The 20,502-nt window shown below is 31.3% G+C and overlaps 2 protein-coding genes across 2 annotated transcripts; both read left to right on the forward strand.

The window, feature by feature from the left end:
* Positions 1-8,867: 8,867 nt before the first annotated feature.
* Positions 8,868-10,521, forward strand: LOC129298004 (probable methyltransferase At1g29790). The gene has a single exon (XM_054936383.1). It carries the CDS (start codon positions 8,983-8,985, stop codon positions 10,120-10,122), a length of 1,140 nt encoding a protein of 379 aa, XP_054792358.1. The 5' UTR covers positions 8,868-8,982; the 3' UTR covers positions 10,123-10,521.
* A 969-nt stretch (positions 10,522-11,490) lies between these two features.
* On the forward strand, positions 11,491-19,670 carry LOC129298002 (potassium channel SKOR-like). Its single transcript, XM_054936382.1, has 6 exons — positions 11,491-11,791; positions 12,989-13,319; positions 15,636-15,860; positions 17,002-17,065; positions 18,074-18,413; positions 19,263-19,670. Exons 1-6 carry the CDS (start codon positions 11,491-11,493, stop codon positions 19,619-19,621), a joined length of 1,620 nt encoding a protein of 539 aa, XP_054792357.1. The 3' UTR covers positions 19,622-19,670.
* Positions 19,671-20,502: the final 832 nt, after the last annotated feature.

Raw genomic sequence — 20,502 nt, forward strand, 5'->3', positions numbered from 1 at the left:
TGCCAGCCATTAATCAATTTTAAGACTTAAAAATATAATTTTATGAAAATATATTCAAATAAATTTATATATATATGAAAAAATAAATTATAAACTTAAAAAAATTTACAAAGTAGAGTTTATTTGACGTTTAGATAAATTTTTAAGAAAATATTTTTGAAAAGATAAATTAAAATGTAGGAAACACTAACTTATAAGATATCATTCTTAGTTTTATGTTCAGAATTAATTTTGATATGTATATTGATAAAACATTATTTAAATTAATTTTTAATTTCGCTTTTCAATCATAATCAAAGGGTTCATTTGTTTAACATTAAAAAATAATTTATTTTTATTCCGTTTATAGATTTTATAAAAAGATATTTATATTTTGCAAAGATTTTATTATTTTATATTTGATTAAAATAATAAAAATTAATTATTATATAATTATTTTTACATTTTATGATATTTTCTTGATTCTCTATTTATAAAAATAGTTTATTATTTATTTATTTTAAAAAAGTTATAATATCTTCATGTATTTTCACATTTTTATGACGTTATTTTCTCTCCTATCTTACTATATTAAATTATTTTTAGAAGCTATTTAGAGTATTTTTTTAAATAATCATAGATCTATTTTTAAAATTTTAAACAAACATAATAAAATTTCACAAAATAGATTTTTAAAAAACATAATTCTTTCTTATAAAGAAGGCTTAAATAAAGGGGTGCAAAATTAATATTATTAAATAATTTTATAAATAAATTATATTTAAAGTCTATCATATAACTCAGTTATATCCGTAATCAATTATATCAAATGTTGATCCAAGCATACCTTTAAGTGAAAGTCAAAACACTGTTTATAGGTAAAAACCAATTTTCACATATGCTGGAAACCAAACAACACCCATGCTCAGCAAAATATGTAACAGGTCCCTCAAGGCCCATATCTTGTGTTTTAGAGGCCACGTTCTATGTCAACGATTTTGTAATTTAGCAGCATGTAAACTTTTTTATAAGTGAAAAGTCATATGTCTGATCCCGCTTGTAACATGCTATTAGTGTTTGCTCTTCTAATTTAATAAAAGAGGCTGCGTTATATCTCATAAGCCCATGAAAGTCCTAGGGTTTGCTTTAATCATATAACAACTTCATGGTACTAAAAATTCAAAACATAATTACACTAACTTGTTTCAAAACACATATGTTCGCATTCAAATAAATTAATTTTAAACTTTCTTTTTTAACATCCTAAACAAGCATGGAGTAGAGCAGATTCAAACTCATAAAAGAAGAATGCATGAGGGAGCGAGGCAAGTGGTTCACAAAATCAATTAGAGATGATTTAGTTTATGTGAGATGTTGGGGTCAATGACTATGTCGAGAAAGAGGGAGAAGGTGGAGGAATTGATTTTTTTCCAATCTGTTTAAGAACACTAAATTAGAGGTGTTAATTATAAGAAATAAAATGTTTTTGGAATAAATTTGACGTTCAAGAATATAAAAAATAAGGTTTTGTTGTAAAGTTGGTAATTCAAGTAGGTCATATTTATTTAAATTGAGTTTAAAATACCTAACTATATATATATATATATATATAAAGCTATGTAACGAACTCTGGCCTTAATATCTCAAGCTTTCAGGCTTATTTGGAGTTAGCCCCAATATCCAAATATTGTCAAAGATTGTTTTATTTTAGGGACAAGGCTTATTTTTATCCCACAAAATTTTTTTCTATGAGTGGTGACTATTTTATACTAATAAATAAGGCAATTTTTTCTCAAACAATTTTTTCAAGGACACAAAAACCATTTTTATTGGTTACTCATTAACTTTGCCATTTTTTATTGCCGTAACATATGCGTAGGGCTTACTCATAATGAAAGGTAGGACTTTAGCAATGTCCCTTAATGCTAATTTGCCCTTGAACACTTTTTCCAATAATGTTACGCACCCTGAAATCTTTTTCTAGGAACACTGAGTATCTTGAAGTTTTGTTAAAATAAAATTTAATAAATATTATTAAAATATTTAATAATTTAAATATTATTATTTATAAATATCATCTAAAATATTACACCATCTAAATTTAATATTTTACAACTTTGTATTAAAATTGGAAGAAATTAATCTCCAAGTTGTCAGATAAAATGAACCTCCCAATGAACAAAGGAATTTCTCCCTCGTCTTTGCATACTCCATTATTCTCTTGTCAAGTAACTTATTTTGTATTAATGGGATAGATGATATCTTTCAAATAAGTAATTTTATTTGGCATGTTGGTCATGGTCTATTATATTTATGATTTCACCTCTAACATTACAGCACAAAGAGAGTATTAAATTTGGGTAGTGCAATATTTTGAAGAGAGACTATTAGTTAGCCAAAAAAAAGTATTAAAAAATTTAAGAAACTTAATCAATATTAAAAATATGATTGATATATAAAATTACAAGTTATCTATAAATATATGAAAATCTACTTTGACCTATTAATATTTAAAAAATAATTTATAAATTTTGAATAACATTTATAAATAGTAATCTTTAAATTATTATATATAAAAATATTAAATATTTTAATAATATTTACTAAATTTTATTTTAATAAAATTTTAGGGTACTCAGTGCTTTTAAAAAAAGATTTCAAGGTATCCAATATTTTTAGAAAAGGAGTCGAAAGGGATATTAGCGTTAAAAGACATAATTAGAGTCCTACTTGTTACTATGTGGGCCCTACACATATATCACATTAGTAAAAAAGATAAAGTTAATGGGTGATTAATAGAAGGAGTTTTGTACTTATCAAAAAATTGGGTTCAAGGAAAATTACTATCGTTATTAGTACATAATGCCGAATATTTTTTCAAAAAAGTTCATGAATGAAAAACGAACCTTAGCCCTTTATTTTATTTTTCTACTCTTGAGCCAATTTCAATTTTTACCTAAAACATTAAGATTTTTAAAGCAACATAACATTACAACGCCCTTTTTTTTATCCTTACTAGTATATGTGATCAAGTATTGAAAAAGTAAGATTAAGCCATATATGTGTAAGTATTGAAAAAGTAAAAATTAAAGTATGTGAAATGATTTATTGTGATTATTTTTCCTTAATATTTTCAAAAAAAATTTCAAGATAGACAATGATTAGAAAATTGAAACTTCATGTAAGAGTGTGAAATGTGTGAACTAAGAGTCTATGGGAGGGTTTGTGAGTGCTGGCTAAGATGAATGTTAATTTTATTTTATTAATAAAAAAAGAATTTGGGTATTTGAAATAAGCTCGTTTAAGTTCATTCTTGACTCAATTTTTTTGGATTTATTTGGACACTAGAATAAGCATAAATTAAAGAAAAATTTATAGACTTCTAAACCCAATTTTAAAATTTTTTAAGTTTATTTAGACTAGTCTATCAAAATCAAACTTGACTCAAATTACAGGCTTTATTAACGTAATAATAAGGTGCAAATTTGGTAGAGTCTGAAAACTGATAAATGAAACTTGCATGTTCAAGAGCTTTCTTCAAATGGGTTCTTTTGTAAAGATTTCAAATGGACTTTTGATATCATCAAATATATTTTGGCCCGTTAATATAGCACAAGCATCAAATCACATTCTCAATGACTCAAAATACATTTTCACCTAACACAAAACCCATAATGCAAATGGATCAAAAATATATTATCCTAATTGACAATATCATAAACTAAATACATATATCAAAATAAAAAGAGAAAGGCCTACAGAAGTGATTACTATCACTTGGCCTAATGCTCCTTCCCTCTATGCTTCTGAGATGAGTTAGCTTCTGTAATATGTTAAAAGAGAGGGGTGAGTACAACTATTCAGTAACCAAGGTACATCTAAGTTATATAAATGCATGATAATTAATCATGAATGCAAGTGGCTAATAAATTTATAAAGGTGACCATGTAAACAATCACATTAATAACGTTTTAATCACATTAACATTTAACTCATGTGAATAATTTTAAGAATAAAGTTAAGTACAAAATTTACACAAATGGCCACATATATATCATTTGCACAATTACTATATGTTCTCATTTCTACAATTATAATTATATTCTCAACATAGTCATCAATCACTCAAATAATATAATAATAATAATATGCATGATCAATCTCTTCCTTATATCCCCCCTTATTTCCTTTGACATGAAATCCATGGGCCAACAACCGGAAGGGATCGTCTATGTGGTGAGACTATCCAAGACCTTAATCATATTATGAGGGGCTACTGGGTTAGGGTTACCTTACTCACTTATGAACACGGTTTTCCTCAAATCACACACTATGGGGTGTCATACCCAAAACTAGCTCCACCCAAAACTCCAGTTAGGCCAGTTGGGTCAAGTCCCTTAATAGGAATAATGCTACAGTACCTTACAAGGTAAATAGCGGCTATAACCCCTAGGATTATTGGTTAATAGCCAAATACCATATGAATTTTGCATAACCGCTAACTCCTTCACTAAGGCGAACTCCCGTCATATGATCATGCTCATGAGAAAATACATTTCAAAAACTCATATATATAATTCACAATTATCCCACATACTCATCAACTTTCTTACTCAACAAACATCAAGAATCATCAAATTTCAATCATGCCTCTTGCATCAATTTTTATATTATCACATAAAACCACATTAGCATCATATAAAACTCAACATGCTTATATACAATTTATCACTATGCATGATCCACAACTTATAACCAAGAGTGTACACATCATCATCAACTATCAATTTCATTACTCACACCAAGTCACAATTAACTTGGTCATAAGTCATGGAGTCTAAATAAAGCCACGTGCATTACAAATAACTATTTCCAAATTTAGATAGATAGATATATATATATATATATATATTCTTTTGTCTCACCAACATAATTAATTAATTAACATACAAATGTGTAAAATAAATTTTTTCCAGTTACCTCAACCTTTGAGAGGTCAAAGGTTACCCCTTAAGTTACAAAATTTTCAAAGCTTTTCAAAGCTTGAATGGTGTCAAAAGAAAATTAATCTACAATTAATCATATCCCAATATGTCAATAATATTATTAACACAATTTTCACTCATACTCTAATACCTAAGTATTTATTTCATTTCATTTCATTTTTTTAAGACCTTAGTCTTAATCTCTTGAGTTTTAAAATTTAATTTCATGTATTTGAACCTATCTACTTAGTTCAATAGTCTCCTTTACAATAATTTTATTGAAGTTTGGCTACAACACATTATTCAATAATTTTCTAATATAAAAATTTTCTTTTTTATTCTAAAAATTCACACATAAAAATATTTAAAAATTGCAAATTTGATTTCAAGCCTAGAATCATTATTCTATAGTCATAATAATTTATTTCTCATATCAAACAATCATCAAAATATCAACAAATCAATTTATATTTTCAGATTTAACAAAAAATCTACCCATAGGGATTTATGGATAAACTCAAATGTCTCAAATTCTAATTTTATCAATAAAATATTACTCTAAAATATTTATTACACTACCAACAACCTCAACAACTAAATTTACTCATCAAAAATTCATCCCTCTTTCAAACCTTAGGTTTTCTAAAATATCAAAATCTGTAGCTCAAAGGAAAAAAATGATTAAGAAAAAATATTTAAAACACTTATCTAGTTTTAGAATACTTAAAATCTCATATGAAGTATTTTATTATGGAGTTTTACCTTCTAAACAGTTCCTATCGCCGGTGACGCTCTCGCTCTGTTCTTTTTCTCTTTTTCGCACTTCTGTTGCGCGCACGGAGAGATGAGTAAGGATTGGAACAAATGAAAAGGGCTTGTGTGTGTTTTAAAATAGTTGTGGGTCCCATATTTTTTTTATATTTTTATATATATTAATAATAATATATGCGAAGGTCATTCAGTGGCAGCCTCTTTCTTTTTTTTTTTTTATTAATTGCATACATGCACACCAACGTCCTCATTTGTATAAATATATATATATATATATATATATATCTAAGACACGCACGCGTTCCTTCTCCCTTCCTTTAATTTGTATGTATATATAAATATATATCTCTAACACACACACACAGTGAACGTCCCCATCCCTTCTTATTTTATTTATTTTATTTTTTTTTTTTCTTCCTTTTTCTTACTTTCTTCTTTTTTGTTAATAATAATATTATTATTATTTCTATTTACTATAAAATCATAATTTAGGATTTAATTTAAATTAAATTCAATAATAATGTTTTAATTAAATTTATTTATATCTAAATATTTCTTCAAAATTACTCATTTGCCCTTAATTAATTTAATTAATCTTGGGTTAAATTTTGAGATATTACATTCTTTGCATATTGATTTACATGTAATTTATATTCATTTTCATGTAATTTTAGGGATTGACATGGGTGTGCTCTTTATGTGTTTGATTTATATGTAATTCACTAAAAATTACATATAAATTATTTCTCAAGCATACTCATGAATTTTTTTTCATATTGATTTACATGTAATCAATAATTATTTTCATGTAATTCCAGGAGATTGACAGAGGCATGCTTTTTATGGGTTTAATTTACATGTAATCTTTGTTTAATTTACATGTAATCTGTTGAAGATTACATGTAAATTATTTTTTAGGCATACTCGTGATTTTTTTTTCATATTGATTTACATGTAATTATAAGGGAATGATAGTGGGTACACTTTGTGCACTTGATTTACATGTAATTCACAAGATATTACATATAATTATTCAAGTCAGAAGCCTTACAATTTAAGCCAAAACACGTGCACTCTAAGCTACATCCTTTACACCCAAGCCAAAAACTATACACCTCGAGCAAAAACATGTGCACCCTAAAACAAAAGCTTACACCCCAAGCTAGATCCCTTGCATTCAAGCTAAAAGCTTCACACCCCAAGCCAGAACACATGCATCTCAAATTCAAAAGCCTTACACCTAAACTAAAAGCCTTGCACTCGAGCCAGAAGTTTTGCACCTTAAACCAAAATCCTTGCTCTCAAGCTAGAAGTCTTGAACCTTAAGCTAAAATCTTTGCTCTCAAGCTACAAGTCTTGAACTTTAAGTCAAAATCCTTACACCTCTTGATTGTTGAGTTTACATGCAATCTTTGATGATTACATGTAATCAAGGGGAGTTGAATTTTTTTGGCGACTCTTCATCTGCCGGCTGGAGCTTCGACAAATGCACAATCAACTGTTGAAGGAATGGTCAAAGTTCTGGCAATCAAATTTTGTACATTTTTCTTAATTTCTTTTCAGTTAACATAGGGGAGTATTTTAATCATTTAATCAAATTATTTTATAAATAAAATAATAAGTTTGGCCTTTCAATCTATTTTGATCCTTGGGTGCAATTTTTGTTTCAATTAGGTTATCTATACCAATTCTGCCTTTTTTTATATATTTATTCTTAAAAAAAAAGGGAGAGTGACAATTAAGAACTTTCTAAGAACATTAATTTTAATTACAGACTGTGAAATTTTAAAATCTTAGTTAAGGACCATGGTCCTTAATTGTGATAAAAAATATAATTTGTGAGGTGGGATTCACTAACAAGACTTGAAAATTTACTAACCCAACTTGAGAAAATTACTAACGTATATTGTGAAAACATGAAACTCCACTTAGAAATGGAATGTTTAACAAAAAGTACTACTTGAGAATTCACTAACTAGATTTAAAAAATTTTTTAATATATATTGTGAAAAAATGAAACTCTACTTAAGAATCATTAGTAAAAAGTGACTTGTCCAAATTGGTATTTTTTATTAAACAATCGATTTTCAAGTGGAGCTTTATGTTTTCACAATATACGTTAAAAAATTTTTCAAGTTGAGTTAGTGAATTCTTAAGTGGTGCTTTTTGTTAAATAATTGATTTTCAAGTGGGATTTTTTCACAATATATGTTACAAATTTTTTCAAGTTGGATTAGTGAATTCTTAAGTGGTAATAATGAATACCATCTCACAAGCTACTTTTTTTTTATCACAATTAATAATCATGATTCTTAACTAAAATTTTAAAATTTCACGATCCGTAATTAAAATTAATGTTTTTAAAGGTCCTTAATTGTCCTTCTTCCTAGATAAGATCACGAAAAGACTCGTGGGCTGTTAAAAGTCCGATCCAAATACACAAGAAGTCGCATGAAGGATTTTTCCTGACTCAGAATGCACCATTTGGGCCCTAAGACGCTCCCGGTTCTGGCTTCATTCTGGTTCTTCCAAAGTGCCCGGTCCAAAATCGATCATACCAGTCCAATCCACGAAACAGCCCAAATCGTCAAATCAAGGCTGGTCATGGTCCATTCCGTTTGAGAACACTCCATTACAGGTGTTGACTAATCCCGTGACCTTGAGCAACTTGAAAGCCTTGGGGCTTGGAGTGCCTATTTATTAATTTACATGTCTACAATTGCATCTAATTACTCTGATACCAATTGTCTTATCTCTCATGTGAAGAAAAAAGAAGAATATGATTCCTTTACTATTATAAGAAATTGAGTCAACGGACAAAAACGAGAGAATATGTATGATCCCGATCCGCAAGTGTTGCTCGGAAGTCAATGTTCTCCCCGCATCTGATGCAATCTGTGACCCATCGGCCATCACATATTGCCAAAATATTTTTAAATTACACCAATCACCTTAATCTCAAAATTACAGATTTTTGGACGACTATTTCACACTAACAGTTGTAATATATATATATATATATATATATATTATATTCTATAAATTAATGATTATGAAAATGAAATTATTGTCAAACTGTTGACTTTCTCCAAACTGACATTAGCTCTCAGAGTCATGGCTTCCCTCTTGGATTCTTTGCATTATATTGATTATAATAACAATTTTCCTGTAAGCCCTAACTTAGTACTTAAAAATGGATTGCTTCACCACGAAGTGACCCTAACCACACTCAAAACAACCACCTCCCATGGAGGCGTCTTCTCAGTTCAACACCATCCCTTCCAATTTACCCTTCCTTTTCATTCTCTTATTCTCAAATCTCTTCACGTTGTTCCTTTCCTCCACCTTCTACTCATCCTCATGCACTCCCGGTTTTTCGGCCACTGCCGCCACTGTACCCCCTCCTTCTGACGACCTCCCGCCGGAATTCTTGGCTTTCACTTCTGGTCAACGTCTCCCACTAGGCTTCAACCACAACTTCGCCTCCGACACCATCCACCCTCCCGTCGGCAATGGCTGCACCCTCTCGCCCGTCGAGCTCCGTCGCTTCATGTCCTACCAAGTCAACGGCTCCTGCCCCGATGACGAGCTCCTCGCACAGAAACTCCTCCTCAAGGGCTGCGAGCCACTCCCCCGCCGCCGCTGTCGTCCCGCAGCGCCGCGTAACTCCATCGAACCGCTCCCTCTGCCATCCAGCCTATGGTCCACCCCGTCAGATTCCTCGGTGGTCTGGACGGCCTACACCTGCAAAAGCTACGAATGCCTTATCAACCGCAAAACACAAAAGGGCTTCGACGATTGCAAGGACTGCTTCGACCTGAACGGCCGGGAGAAGCAGCGGTGGACCTCCAAGAAATCCAAGGGTCTCGATTTTAGCATCGACGACGTTCTGAGAACCCGCAAACCCGGGTCGATACGGATCGGGCTGGACATCGGAGGCGGAGTGGCATCATTCGCGGTGAGGATGAGAGAAAGAAACGTGACGATCGTGACAACGTCGATGAACCTGAACGGACCTTTCAATAACTTCATAGCTTCTCGTGGGGTGGTTCCTCTGTTCATGAGCATATCGCAGAGGCTTCCGTTCTTCGACAACACGCTGGACATTGTGCACTCGATGCACGTCCTGAGCAACTGGATCCCGGAGACGCTGCTCCAGTTCTTGTTGTTCGATATATACAGAGTTCTGAGGCCAGGTGGGTTGCTGTGGCTGGACCATTTCTTCTGCGTCGGAGAGCAGATGAAGGATGTGTATGAGCCGATGATCATGAGCGTCGGATTCAAGAAGGTGAAGTGGGTGACGGGGAAGAAGCTCGATAGGGGACCGCAGATGAAGGAGATGTATCTCTCGGCTTTGTTGGAGAAGCCATTGAACAATTCTTGGTGACTCTACTGTTAGCATTAGTCACGTCTTGTTTTGTTCTTCTTCTTGTTTTTTCCCCCGAGTCTAACATTTTCATGCACACTGTAGTTTGTTTTCTTTTATTTATTTATTTTTTGTCCTGTAGGGTTAGGGGCGACGTGGAGGCAATGCTTAGTTTTGTTGAATAAAATATTTTTGACGTTAATTTTCTCTCCTGTTCTCTATAAGAAGAGAACTCATTGAAAGAATGAAAAGGTGCTTCAGTTTTTTTTTTAATTAGGTTCTTTCTCTTAAAACGGCTTAATGACAGATGTTTGCTATTGTTTAAGTCATATTAATTTGTAATCGGAATTTCATTTTTTACCTTGTAATTAATTGTAATTTCATTGAGATCGCTATATATGTTTTTGTTAATTTCTCTTATATCTTCTTAAAGATCTTATCTGAGTTATGTTGTTTTGTTTTACTTGGGACATGTTTTATTTTCAAAGTTTGATAATTAATATTACACGATTTTTCAAAGATGATTTAACTAATTAATATAATATATATATATATATAAATAATATATATATATATATAAATATAATTAATATATATATATATATATATAATATAATTAATATAATATATATATATATATATATATATATATATATAATATAATTAATATAATATATATATATATATATAATATATATAATTAATATAATATATATATAATATAATATATATATATATATAATATATATAATTAATATAATATATATATATATATATATATTAAGTACTGTGTTTGACAATGCCGCTGTGTCCTCTGGTTGGCCAATCTCGAAACACGTTCGGTAGCGCGCGCGCGCGTGTTTTTTTTGTTTTTTTTGTGGATTGAAATTCGGTAATGCGTTTTTTAATTTAAATACTCTTTTTTGAAATAGTAAATTTTACAAGATCGAAAAAACCATGATTTTAGCAGCAAGCTAGAGAGCAAACACAAGTAGGTTCGAACTTGACCATAGTTTTGCGACCCAAAGCTATTTGCTCTGACTTTTTTCTAAAAAAAAAAAAAAGTTTTTTGCATTAAAGTACAAACTTACGCCAAAACATTTTCAAAGAAGTGCAATTAGTATTCTAACGTTTTTGAAAGGTACAATATCATCCTCATGTTTTTAATAATGGGACAATGTTGCCCTACACTAACAAAAATAGCTAACGATGTTAATTTAGTGAAATGGGCCGACTCTTTGATGCCACGTGTGCAGGAAAATTTTTTGACTATTGCCACGCAAGCTAGTTCTTTGCCCCTTCATCGTCTTCATCCTCACAGTCGGATGGTTTTGTCTTCTTCCCCCACCTCTTCGTCATTATCTTCGTCTTCCCCCATCATCAACAGCAATGACAGTCTTGCTTGAGCTCTTCTTCTTCCCCTTTCACTTGCCAAGATTAGATTCATCGAGAATGCAGGATTCTTTTCCTTGTGACTTGAAGACTGCAAGATTAATTACCTTCGTTAACCCTTTGTCGGTGCCGTCTTCAAATCTCCACTCTTCAGACTTAAGGATTGCGATATTACTTCCTTCCTTACTTTGTGACTCGAGATTCATTCCTTGCTTCCCAAGATTCGATGGCCGAACTGATTGGAACTCCAGCATGTGTGCAACTGATCTCCAATCACGTTCACTAGTAGTTTGGTCTGGTTTGAGTTTAAGAACATTGACTAGCAATTTCTTCTCACTAGGATTAGTTCTTGTCCAAAATAACACGAATTAGAATTGGTGTAATCATTGAGCACACGTGAGACTATAAATATTAGTTCTCATGTATGCTATTGAGTGCGGCACCCAAAACCCCCATTCATTATTCTAACCAATACTAATATCCTTGTTACTTATTGTCAAGTTCTCGTTTATCCAGACACTATTGTTTTTTTTCCTTTCCAATTCTTGATTCAAATGATATCGATTAATCTGGGTATATTAATATCAAATGCTATGGATTATGTTTTTGCTGCAATGGTCTAGATGTATAACTCAAATGCTATGGATTATGTTTTTGCTGCAATGATTGGGTGTGTGGCTTTTCAAGATTTTGCTGCCATAGTTTGGTACAAATCTCAAAGGATTATGTTTCTCAAATTCAATGGAGTATGGCTTTCTGAGGGGGTAGGAGGAAGAAGAAAGTGTGTCTTGCAGGTGGGTGTGAGGACAAATTGAGGATGAGGAAGAAGATCTACGTGGCACTGGTCAAAAGTACTCAAACGTATGTGGCATTAATACGTGGGATCCATTTGAAGAAATTAACACGGTTACCTATATCTGTTAATACAGGGCAACATTATCCCATTTTTTAAAAATGTGGAGAATGACATTTTGCCTTTTAAAATGTTAAGATATTAATTGTGCTTCTTTAAAAATATTTGGGGCATATTTATAATTTGGTCCTTTTTTTTTCCTCGAGGCTTTTAGATTTAATTTGATAACCATAGATTTTACAAACCCAAAGCTCAGCCAAACCTGGTTATAAATAATTTAGGAAGGTTTTCAGGCACCGAGATTGGATTGATCTCTTGGACGACTCAAGGTTTTTCTTGGTCATTTATGATGCTTTTAAAATATTTGGCTCAATAACTTAAGATATTGCATTTAAGATATAGGGACTGAATTATAAGAGAATAAAATATAGAAAACGATTTAAGTGTAAAATACCAAAAATATAAGGATTAAAGCATTAATTTTTCCTTAGTTTTTTTCAGGTAAACGAAAGTTCCTTAATTTTATTTTATAAGGGCGTTTGTAACGTTTCATAAATAGTAATGCAGCTCTTGTTCGCCAGGTCAAATCTGTTTCCTTTTACTTGCCCGGACTCTCGTGATCTGCCTGTATAAAACATCAAGATTTCGCTGAAACAAAACTGGACAACCGTGTTCCCAATAAACCTTCTTTGACGACGGTGAAGCTGGAGAAGGCAAAGGGGGATATCAAGTGGAATGAAGCGTCGTCGTCCTCTGATTCTCCTTTTTCTTCTTTTTCATCTTCGTCACCGTCGTCTTCATTGGACGATAGAGAGTATAAGGTGATCAGGGACGCGAATGACCAGTTTAGAGCATCAGGAAGTCGATTCGAATTGTTAAAACACGAATCAGATTTGAGGAATTTCGGTCACCAAACCTTTCTCAATGGCATCAGTGGTTGCTACAAAGACTACGTGATTCACCCCAACAACAGGTTCGGGAATCCCTCCTCCTCCGAGTATACTTCTTATTTTAATATTCACAATATATTAACATAAAATAGGTGTTGTTTGGCTATTAAGTTCTTTGAAGAAACCCATAATCCTTTACAAAATATATTTAAACGTGCTTTGGGCCAACTTCAAATTTTTTTACTTTTAAAATTTACTCCCTCTGATTCACTATATGGGTCACATTCTAGAAAGAAAATGTAGTCCATAATATAGGTCATCCAATGATGATGACTTTGCATTTTAAGATAAGATAAAGTTCTCAAAACACCCTTACTATAAAAGAAAATTGAAATTACTTTCTTTATTGTAGAGGGAGTAGCTTTTCTATAAAGTGTGGGAGATAAATACAAAAGGATAATATTATATTGATTTGATCATTTTTTTCCTTTTTCATTTGAGAGTTAGTTTTAAAATTTTATTTATAATTATTCTTTATATTTTTATTGTGTTGGTATTGATGAGATTGATAAAAATAATTTATAAATAGGATCGGAGGGAGTATATTTTAAATTAAAAACATACAACTTACTTATCAATTTTTGAAAAAAAATAGAAAAAAATTACATTCAGATCTCACAAAAGGAGATTCATTATTGAAAGGTCTCATGAATTTCATAAAATATTTCTAAGTTCCAAATTTTGTGAATTAACAACTTGATTAAGGGTATTGACAATTAGGTAATGATTATTTACAACTTATAAGTTGTCCAATTATCAATCCTTTAATCAAGTTGTTAATATATATGATTTAAATTTAAAAATATTTTATAAAATTCATGAGACTTCTTAATAATAAACTTCTTTTTGTGAGACTTGAATATAATTTTTTTAAAAAATATTCAAACATAATTTTATTATAATAATTGACTTCTATCAAATTAATTTTTACCAAAATTATTTTTTAACAAATAAAAGTTGGACAAACTGAAAATCAAACACACACTTATTTTAGTCAAAATATTTTTTTATCTAACAATAATAAATATTTAGTGCGTGTATACACATATAACTAATATATACATCACATAGTTTTAAATTTGAAAGAATTGAGTTTACAATTGTCAACATTAAATAAGTAATATTAAAATAAAAATTTAAAGAATGATATTTGAATAGTATAGTTTGATAAAAACTTTGGAGAGCTTTGATAAAACTTTGGAGAGCTTTGATATTTTTTTATTAATTTTTTTCCAAAAGTTTCATTGGATGCTTAGTTGCATTATTCATGAATAATGAGTAGCAGAACTTTATACAAATTTTGTGTACCTTTTTAATAATACAAATTTAAAAGATCGTGGAAGATAATTAGATAAAGTAAAATTGAACCTTCTAAGCAAATGATCCGATTTGAGTACAGTCGTGCAGTATGCATGCAGAGTTGATATATATATATATATATATATATAAAATATTGATCTGATGCCGGGTTGAAATTTGAACTAACGCTCACGGACTTAGTAATTCGCTTTCTTTTTGGGGTGTGGGAGAAAATGGTTGGTGATAATTTCGAGCAAATATAGCAGGCAAAAAATGCACCTATACGCTCTCTCTGTTCTTACATACAAACACATATTTTAGAATTTTTTTGTTTCTAAATATAAGAGGCTGTTGGCATATTTTTAATAAATAGACCATTATATTTTTATTAAATTAAAAAAAATATAAGTACTCTCATTAATTTACTTTGAAAAAAAGATATTCATTTTTATATTTATAATAATTAGGGGTAAAATTGAAAATGTTACTATGCTTTTAATAAAATAATTAATTTTTTTATTTGTGTGATTTAATTAAAAATATTTTGTATATAAGGACGAACAAAGTATGTAGCTTGTCGTTACTTCATTCGTGTAATAAGCCGTTGCAACTTTGGCAACTTACTGTTATATATGTAAAGGATCTCCTTTGCATTTCCCCCGCTGATTTCGAAACAAGGTAAGAAGAGAGAAAAACAAAACTACCGGAGGTAAAATTAAATGTTGAAGCAGTAATGTGCTTTCGGTAGTGTTGATGTTTGTCGTTTGCTTAGTGACGATGGTTTTAAATCATTGACGTCCTTGTATTATATTAGTTACCAGAGAGTGATTCTTACTATCTACTATCATGCAGTAATTGAGGCATCGAGTAATTTTCATCTATATGCTTCTTGTTCTAAGATCTGCATCTCGTTCAGCCCTTAAACTGATTACACAGTAAATCCTAGGCATGAACGGAGGATTTATATATAATTCTTCTAGTTCAGAATGATATTTGTATTTTTTTTTTTAAGATTAGGAAAATAATTAAATGCATAGCAGGTGGTATCGGGCATGGACAAAATTCATATTGTTATGGGCAGTGTATTCATCCTTCTTCACCTCGATGGAGTTTGGATTTTTTCGTGGATTGCCTGAGGATCTCCTTATACTGGACATCATTGCACAAATAGCTTTCCTTGTAGACATTGTTTTGCAGTTCTTTGTTGCTTATAGGGACACTCAGACCTATTGTATGGTTTATAAGCGAACCCCTATAGCTTTGCGGTAAGTTTCAATTCTTTTAATTTCTACTGCTCATGGTTAAGCGATACATCCTTGTTTGCTTGGAATAAAAAAGTGACACTTTGTAATTCATATGATTGATGATTAAATATTTTTTTACATAAAATCCTTATAAGAATTATACAAATACGTTATCATTTATGTTTCTTAAAATTAAAACTTCACTTTTTTTATAAAAAAAAAATTTACAAGTAGACGTTATGATTTATGAAGTTCTAGTTTCATCTCCTCTAAATATTAGGTCCTGTATTACTATTCCCAAGGCAAAAGCCTGTAAGTCTTTGGCCATATGTACACCCCTAATTGTTTACATATTAATCAATTTTCTGTTGCTTGTTTAATTTGTTGAAAGTGATGGCGATTTGAGCTGAACTATATTTTCTTGATTATCCTGGCCTATTAGGGACGCATAATGCAATTGTTAATAATTTGGCCAATCGTTCTAGTATATTTGAATTGAATTTTCATTCAATATTTAAGTGAGTAATCTTTGAAATTAAACTGAATATATCAATGTTTGAGAATGCTTTGTTAGTATTTAAAATAGCAATTGGCATTTTCAATTAATGAGATTAATGATTTAATTTAGAAGATTCAAAATGTACTTTAGAAGATTAAATGACTAAACTGAAATTTTGCATAAAACTAGAGTATTAAAAGTACACTTTTGCCAACGCTTTGTTGATTTATCAAGTGTGTATAAGTCCATTTATAAATTATGCCTATGAGAATTATTTGATTAATGAAAAATTTAGAAGTTAAATATACAAATAAATCTTATGGTAAAATTTACAATTCAATTCACTTGAGATAGGACACTGATAAAGACTTGATATAGGAATTTTATCGAGCTATAAAAAAAATCATATAAATACGTATACATGTTATCATTTGATGTGTTTCACTACTAAGTCCTCGGGTGCTATGAATGATTTAATGAAAAATCTTGTTCCCAAATCTCGCGTGGCAAAATAGCCCCTTGGATTTATAAAACTAACAAAATTCCAATCCGGAAATAAGGGAGTTGAATGGCGATGAGCATTGAAAAATCTGCTCAAATGTTGCCATTCTTATTTGTGCATTTATTAAAGTTGACTCACGATTCCTTTCCCTATTCATGCAGGTATATAAAATCTAGCTTTGTCATTGATCTTTTAGGATGTTTGCCCTGGGATTTTATTTACAAGGTTCTTCTTTCTCTGCATAAACCTAAATTTCTTGACTATATATATTCTTACCTTTAAGTCTTGACCACCTATACCAGTACAGCAACTGTTTGATGTTTGGCTCGTGTCTATTTAATTCAGTGGCATGTATGATGGCATTTTGCATGAGTTCGGCTTCAGATTACTCCCTTTTGCCACATAATGAGTCATTTTGCTTAATAGTAATTCTAGTATATTGTTTTTTTTTTTTTAAGTAAAATGACAACTTCCAGAGGAACGCTTTACCAAGATAACAAATGTCTTATTTGACCCCCCCCCCCGAAAGCTTCAATCATGCCCCATTCTCTGCTCTTTTCTTGTCAAAATTGTTATCTGTATTTATTTAGGATTTGATATATATTCAAGTTTTTTTGTGTCAGTGTAAAGTTGAAAAGTTAATGAAGTTCTACTTACACTCGCCAACTATTAGCTGGCCAAAAAGAAGACAACTTGCGAAGGAAAGGAACGTCTACTTTGGGATCCTGACGTTGTCTCATTTCTCAAAAGGATAATTGAAACTTCCTTTTGTTCTCTGGAATGCTGATAAAATTTTCAGCTGGCATTTGTCTTTGGGTCCCTAGTTGACTGCAGTGATACATGTAGCAGCAACCTTTTCTCATGTAATTGTTTTTGTGCTGAACCTTTTTATGAAGCCAATTAGATTCACAAAATGTCTAGCCTGCCAAGTCCTTGGACCCGAGCGCGTACATAATTATGTCTGCAGCACTTCGTTGGGTGAGAGCTATCAGAGGTTATTTATATTTCATAATTTTCTAATTTTTAGGTGTTACCATGAAACTTACTTTGCAACTCCTTTTGCTTGACATTCGTTATAGTCCTGTCGGTTGTGATTTGAGATATCCGTTTCACCGAAATTGCCTAAAGTATTTTAGTAGATGAAGACAGATTGCACTATAGGTCTTCACGTCTTTTGCTATAATATCTTGTTTTGTAGATTTTTGCTTACTAGGATAAAGCTTTAATGGGCAGGCTTCTGGTAGAAGAGAGGAATTAAGGTACTTTTTGTGGATAAGATCATATCGGGTGCGCAGAGTCAATGATTTTTTACAGCAGTTGGAAAAGGATATACGGGTAAATTACATGTTTACTAGGATTCTGAAACTTCTAGCAGTTGAGCTGTACTGCACTCACATAGCTGCCTGTATCTTCTACTATTTGGCTACCACACTACCTCCTTCCCAAGAGGGCTATACGTGGATTGGAAGTCTAGAGCTGGGCGACTATAGTTATTCACATTTCAGAGATATTGATTTCGGAAAGCGTTACATAACATCCTTATATTTTTCTATTGTTACAATGGCTACTGTTGGTAAGTTACACAATTTATCAGAAAGCAAAATGTTCTTCGTTTTATATATCATCATTAATCACAGAATCATTTATCATAGTCATTTTCAGCTTTAATGCTTTCCTGAACTAATTTGGACGTGGCCAGTTTTATTTAATGCTTTACTAAACTAAGAACCAGCACCTCTGCTTCTTCCATACACCAAGTCTCATTCCACTGACATTAAATCGATAATCTATTGCGGAGCTTATAATTAACATGATAGGGACCTAAATAGGAGGAATGTATTTTAAGGATTTGGTGAATTTGGAGAGCTCTTTCTTTCAAGCATGATGATGGTTCATGTCAATGTAGAAGCAAAATGGATTCATTAAGGTTAATAGGAACGTCCTCATTTTTGGTTTATGATTTTGATTAATTGATAATCTATCGTCCTCATTGTTAAAATCCCTGTTTTCTTCCTGATGAACTGCTATACAATTCTGAAGCTTTGTGAGATGGTCTACTGGGTATTCTAAGAACCAAAAGAAGAATTTGCTCGATCTTGTAAGACCATTAAACATGCTATACAAAGATTGTCATCTTATGCTTATGGTCCCATACTAGGACTGAAGGCAACTGATATCTGATATAATTGGCAATTGGTAATGTTTTTCGATGTTAGTTCTCGTTTGGTCTGAATATTAGCTGAACCTGGTAAATTACAGATGAGATGGTGATATTCTCTGTGCTTCATGTACCATTCCAGAAATATTTTTGCCTTAAATCCTGGTTTCAAATTCTGTACTATTTTTCTTATCCTTAATGTTCTTCTTAGTGAAAATTGTTTGCGATTTTGTAAAAAATTAAAGATCTTTATTTATTCCACAGGGTATGGAGATATACACGCGGTCAATATGAGGGAGATGATATTTGTAATGATATTTGTGTTATTTGACATGGTTCTTGGTGCTTATTTGATTGGTAACATCACGGCATTAATAGTCAAAGGATCAAAGACTGAAAAGTTTAGGGACAAAATGAAGGATCTCACGAAATATATGAACAGAAACCGATTAGGAAGGGACATCCGTGAACAAATAAAAGGCCATGTGTGCTTACAGTATGAGAGTAGATATGCTGAAACAGCTGTCGTTCAAGAATTACCCATTTCTATTCGAGCAAAGGTAATTGGAGGAAGGAAGGCTTTCAACCTTATTGATGCATTGAGGGTGACACAATTAAAGTAACCATTGGAAATGTTCTTTCTTCTAGTGATAATATTATGATTTGTTATCTTCTTCAATAGACTTTCTAACGACTGTTTTTTACCTTCGACTTTGGTTGGTGCATATCAGCATTCATGCAAATGCACAGTTTAGACTATATGAGATTATGACATCTGGTGTTGTGTGTTTGGCATACTAGGTGTTTATGATAGGTTGAATTGTTACCATTTAGAGGTATATTTGCCTTTGGATCCTCTCCACTCACGCCTTAAAAAATAGAGTGATACAAAAAATGTGATTGTGTATGTGGACGCATTTCAGAGCTAAACTAAACTGTTTCTCCTTCTGAATACACCTATATTCATTCTGTGAATGTAGAGGATCCGAGCCATGAGTTTTTTCCCTTATTTTGAATTGAAGAACAAATATGTATCCCCATCACGGTCTTGGATAGATATCTTTTCCAGTGGCTTATGTCAATATGTCATTTTGAAGGCTTTGTATATGGATCTTTGATGCTTTATCATATTCCTTGTTATGTATTCCTGTTCCCCCTTTCTCTACAAGAGCTCTAAGTTATCATATCCTAACATTTTTTTTTTTATGCCTGGTATTTGGTTTTTTGGTGCTTCCTGCGTCCTTTCTGCCTTGTTGGTATTTATAGAACTTGATATTTATGTTTGGTTGGAAAGGAATGGAGAGGAAGGGAGTGAAGTGGAGATTTTTGATATAAAAATGTGGAGAACTGGGGTTGAAAACTTTTAATTAATTTTTTTTATTTTCCTCTTATTGAAATAGAAAATATGGAGAACTGGGGTTGAGTATATCTTCTCTCTATTTTTAAAAATTTTATAACCCACGATCCATTTTTTTTTTAAATCTCCTATCCAATTCCTTCCATT

Source organism: Prosopis cineraria, unplaced genomic scaffold (assembly GCF_029017545.1).
Source record: "Prosopis cineraria cultivar Desert tree isolate PC_DT_omini unplaced genomic scaffold, ASM2901754v1 PC680, whole genome shotgun sequence".
Classification (NCBI taxonomy): domain Eukaryota; kingdom Viridiplantae; phylum Streptophyta; class Magnoliopsida; order Fabales; family Fabaceae; genus Prosopis; species Prosopis cineraria.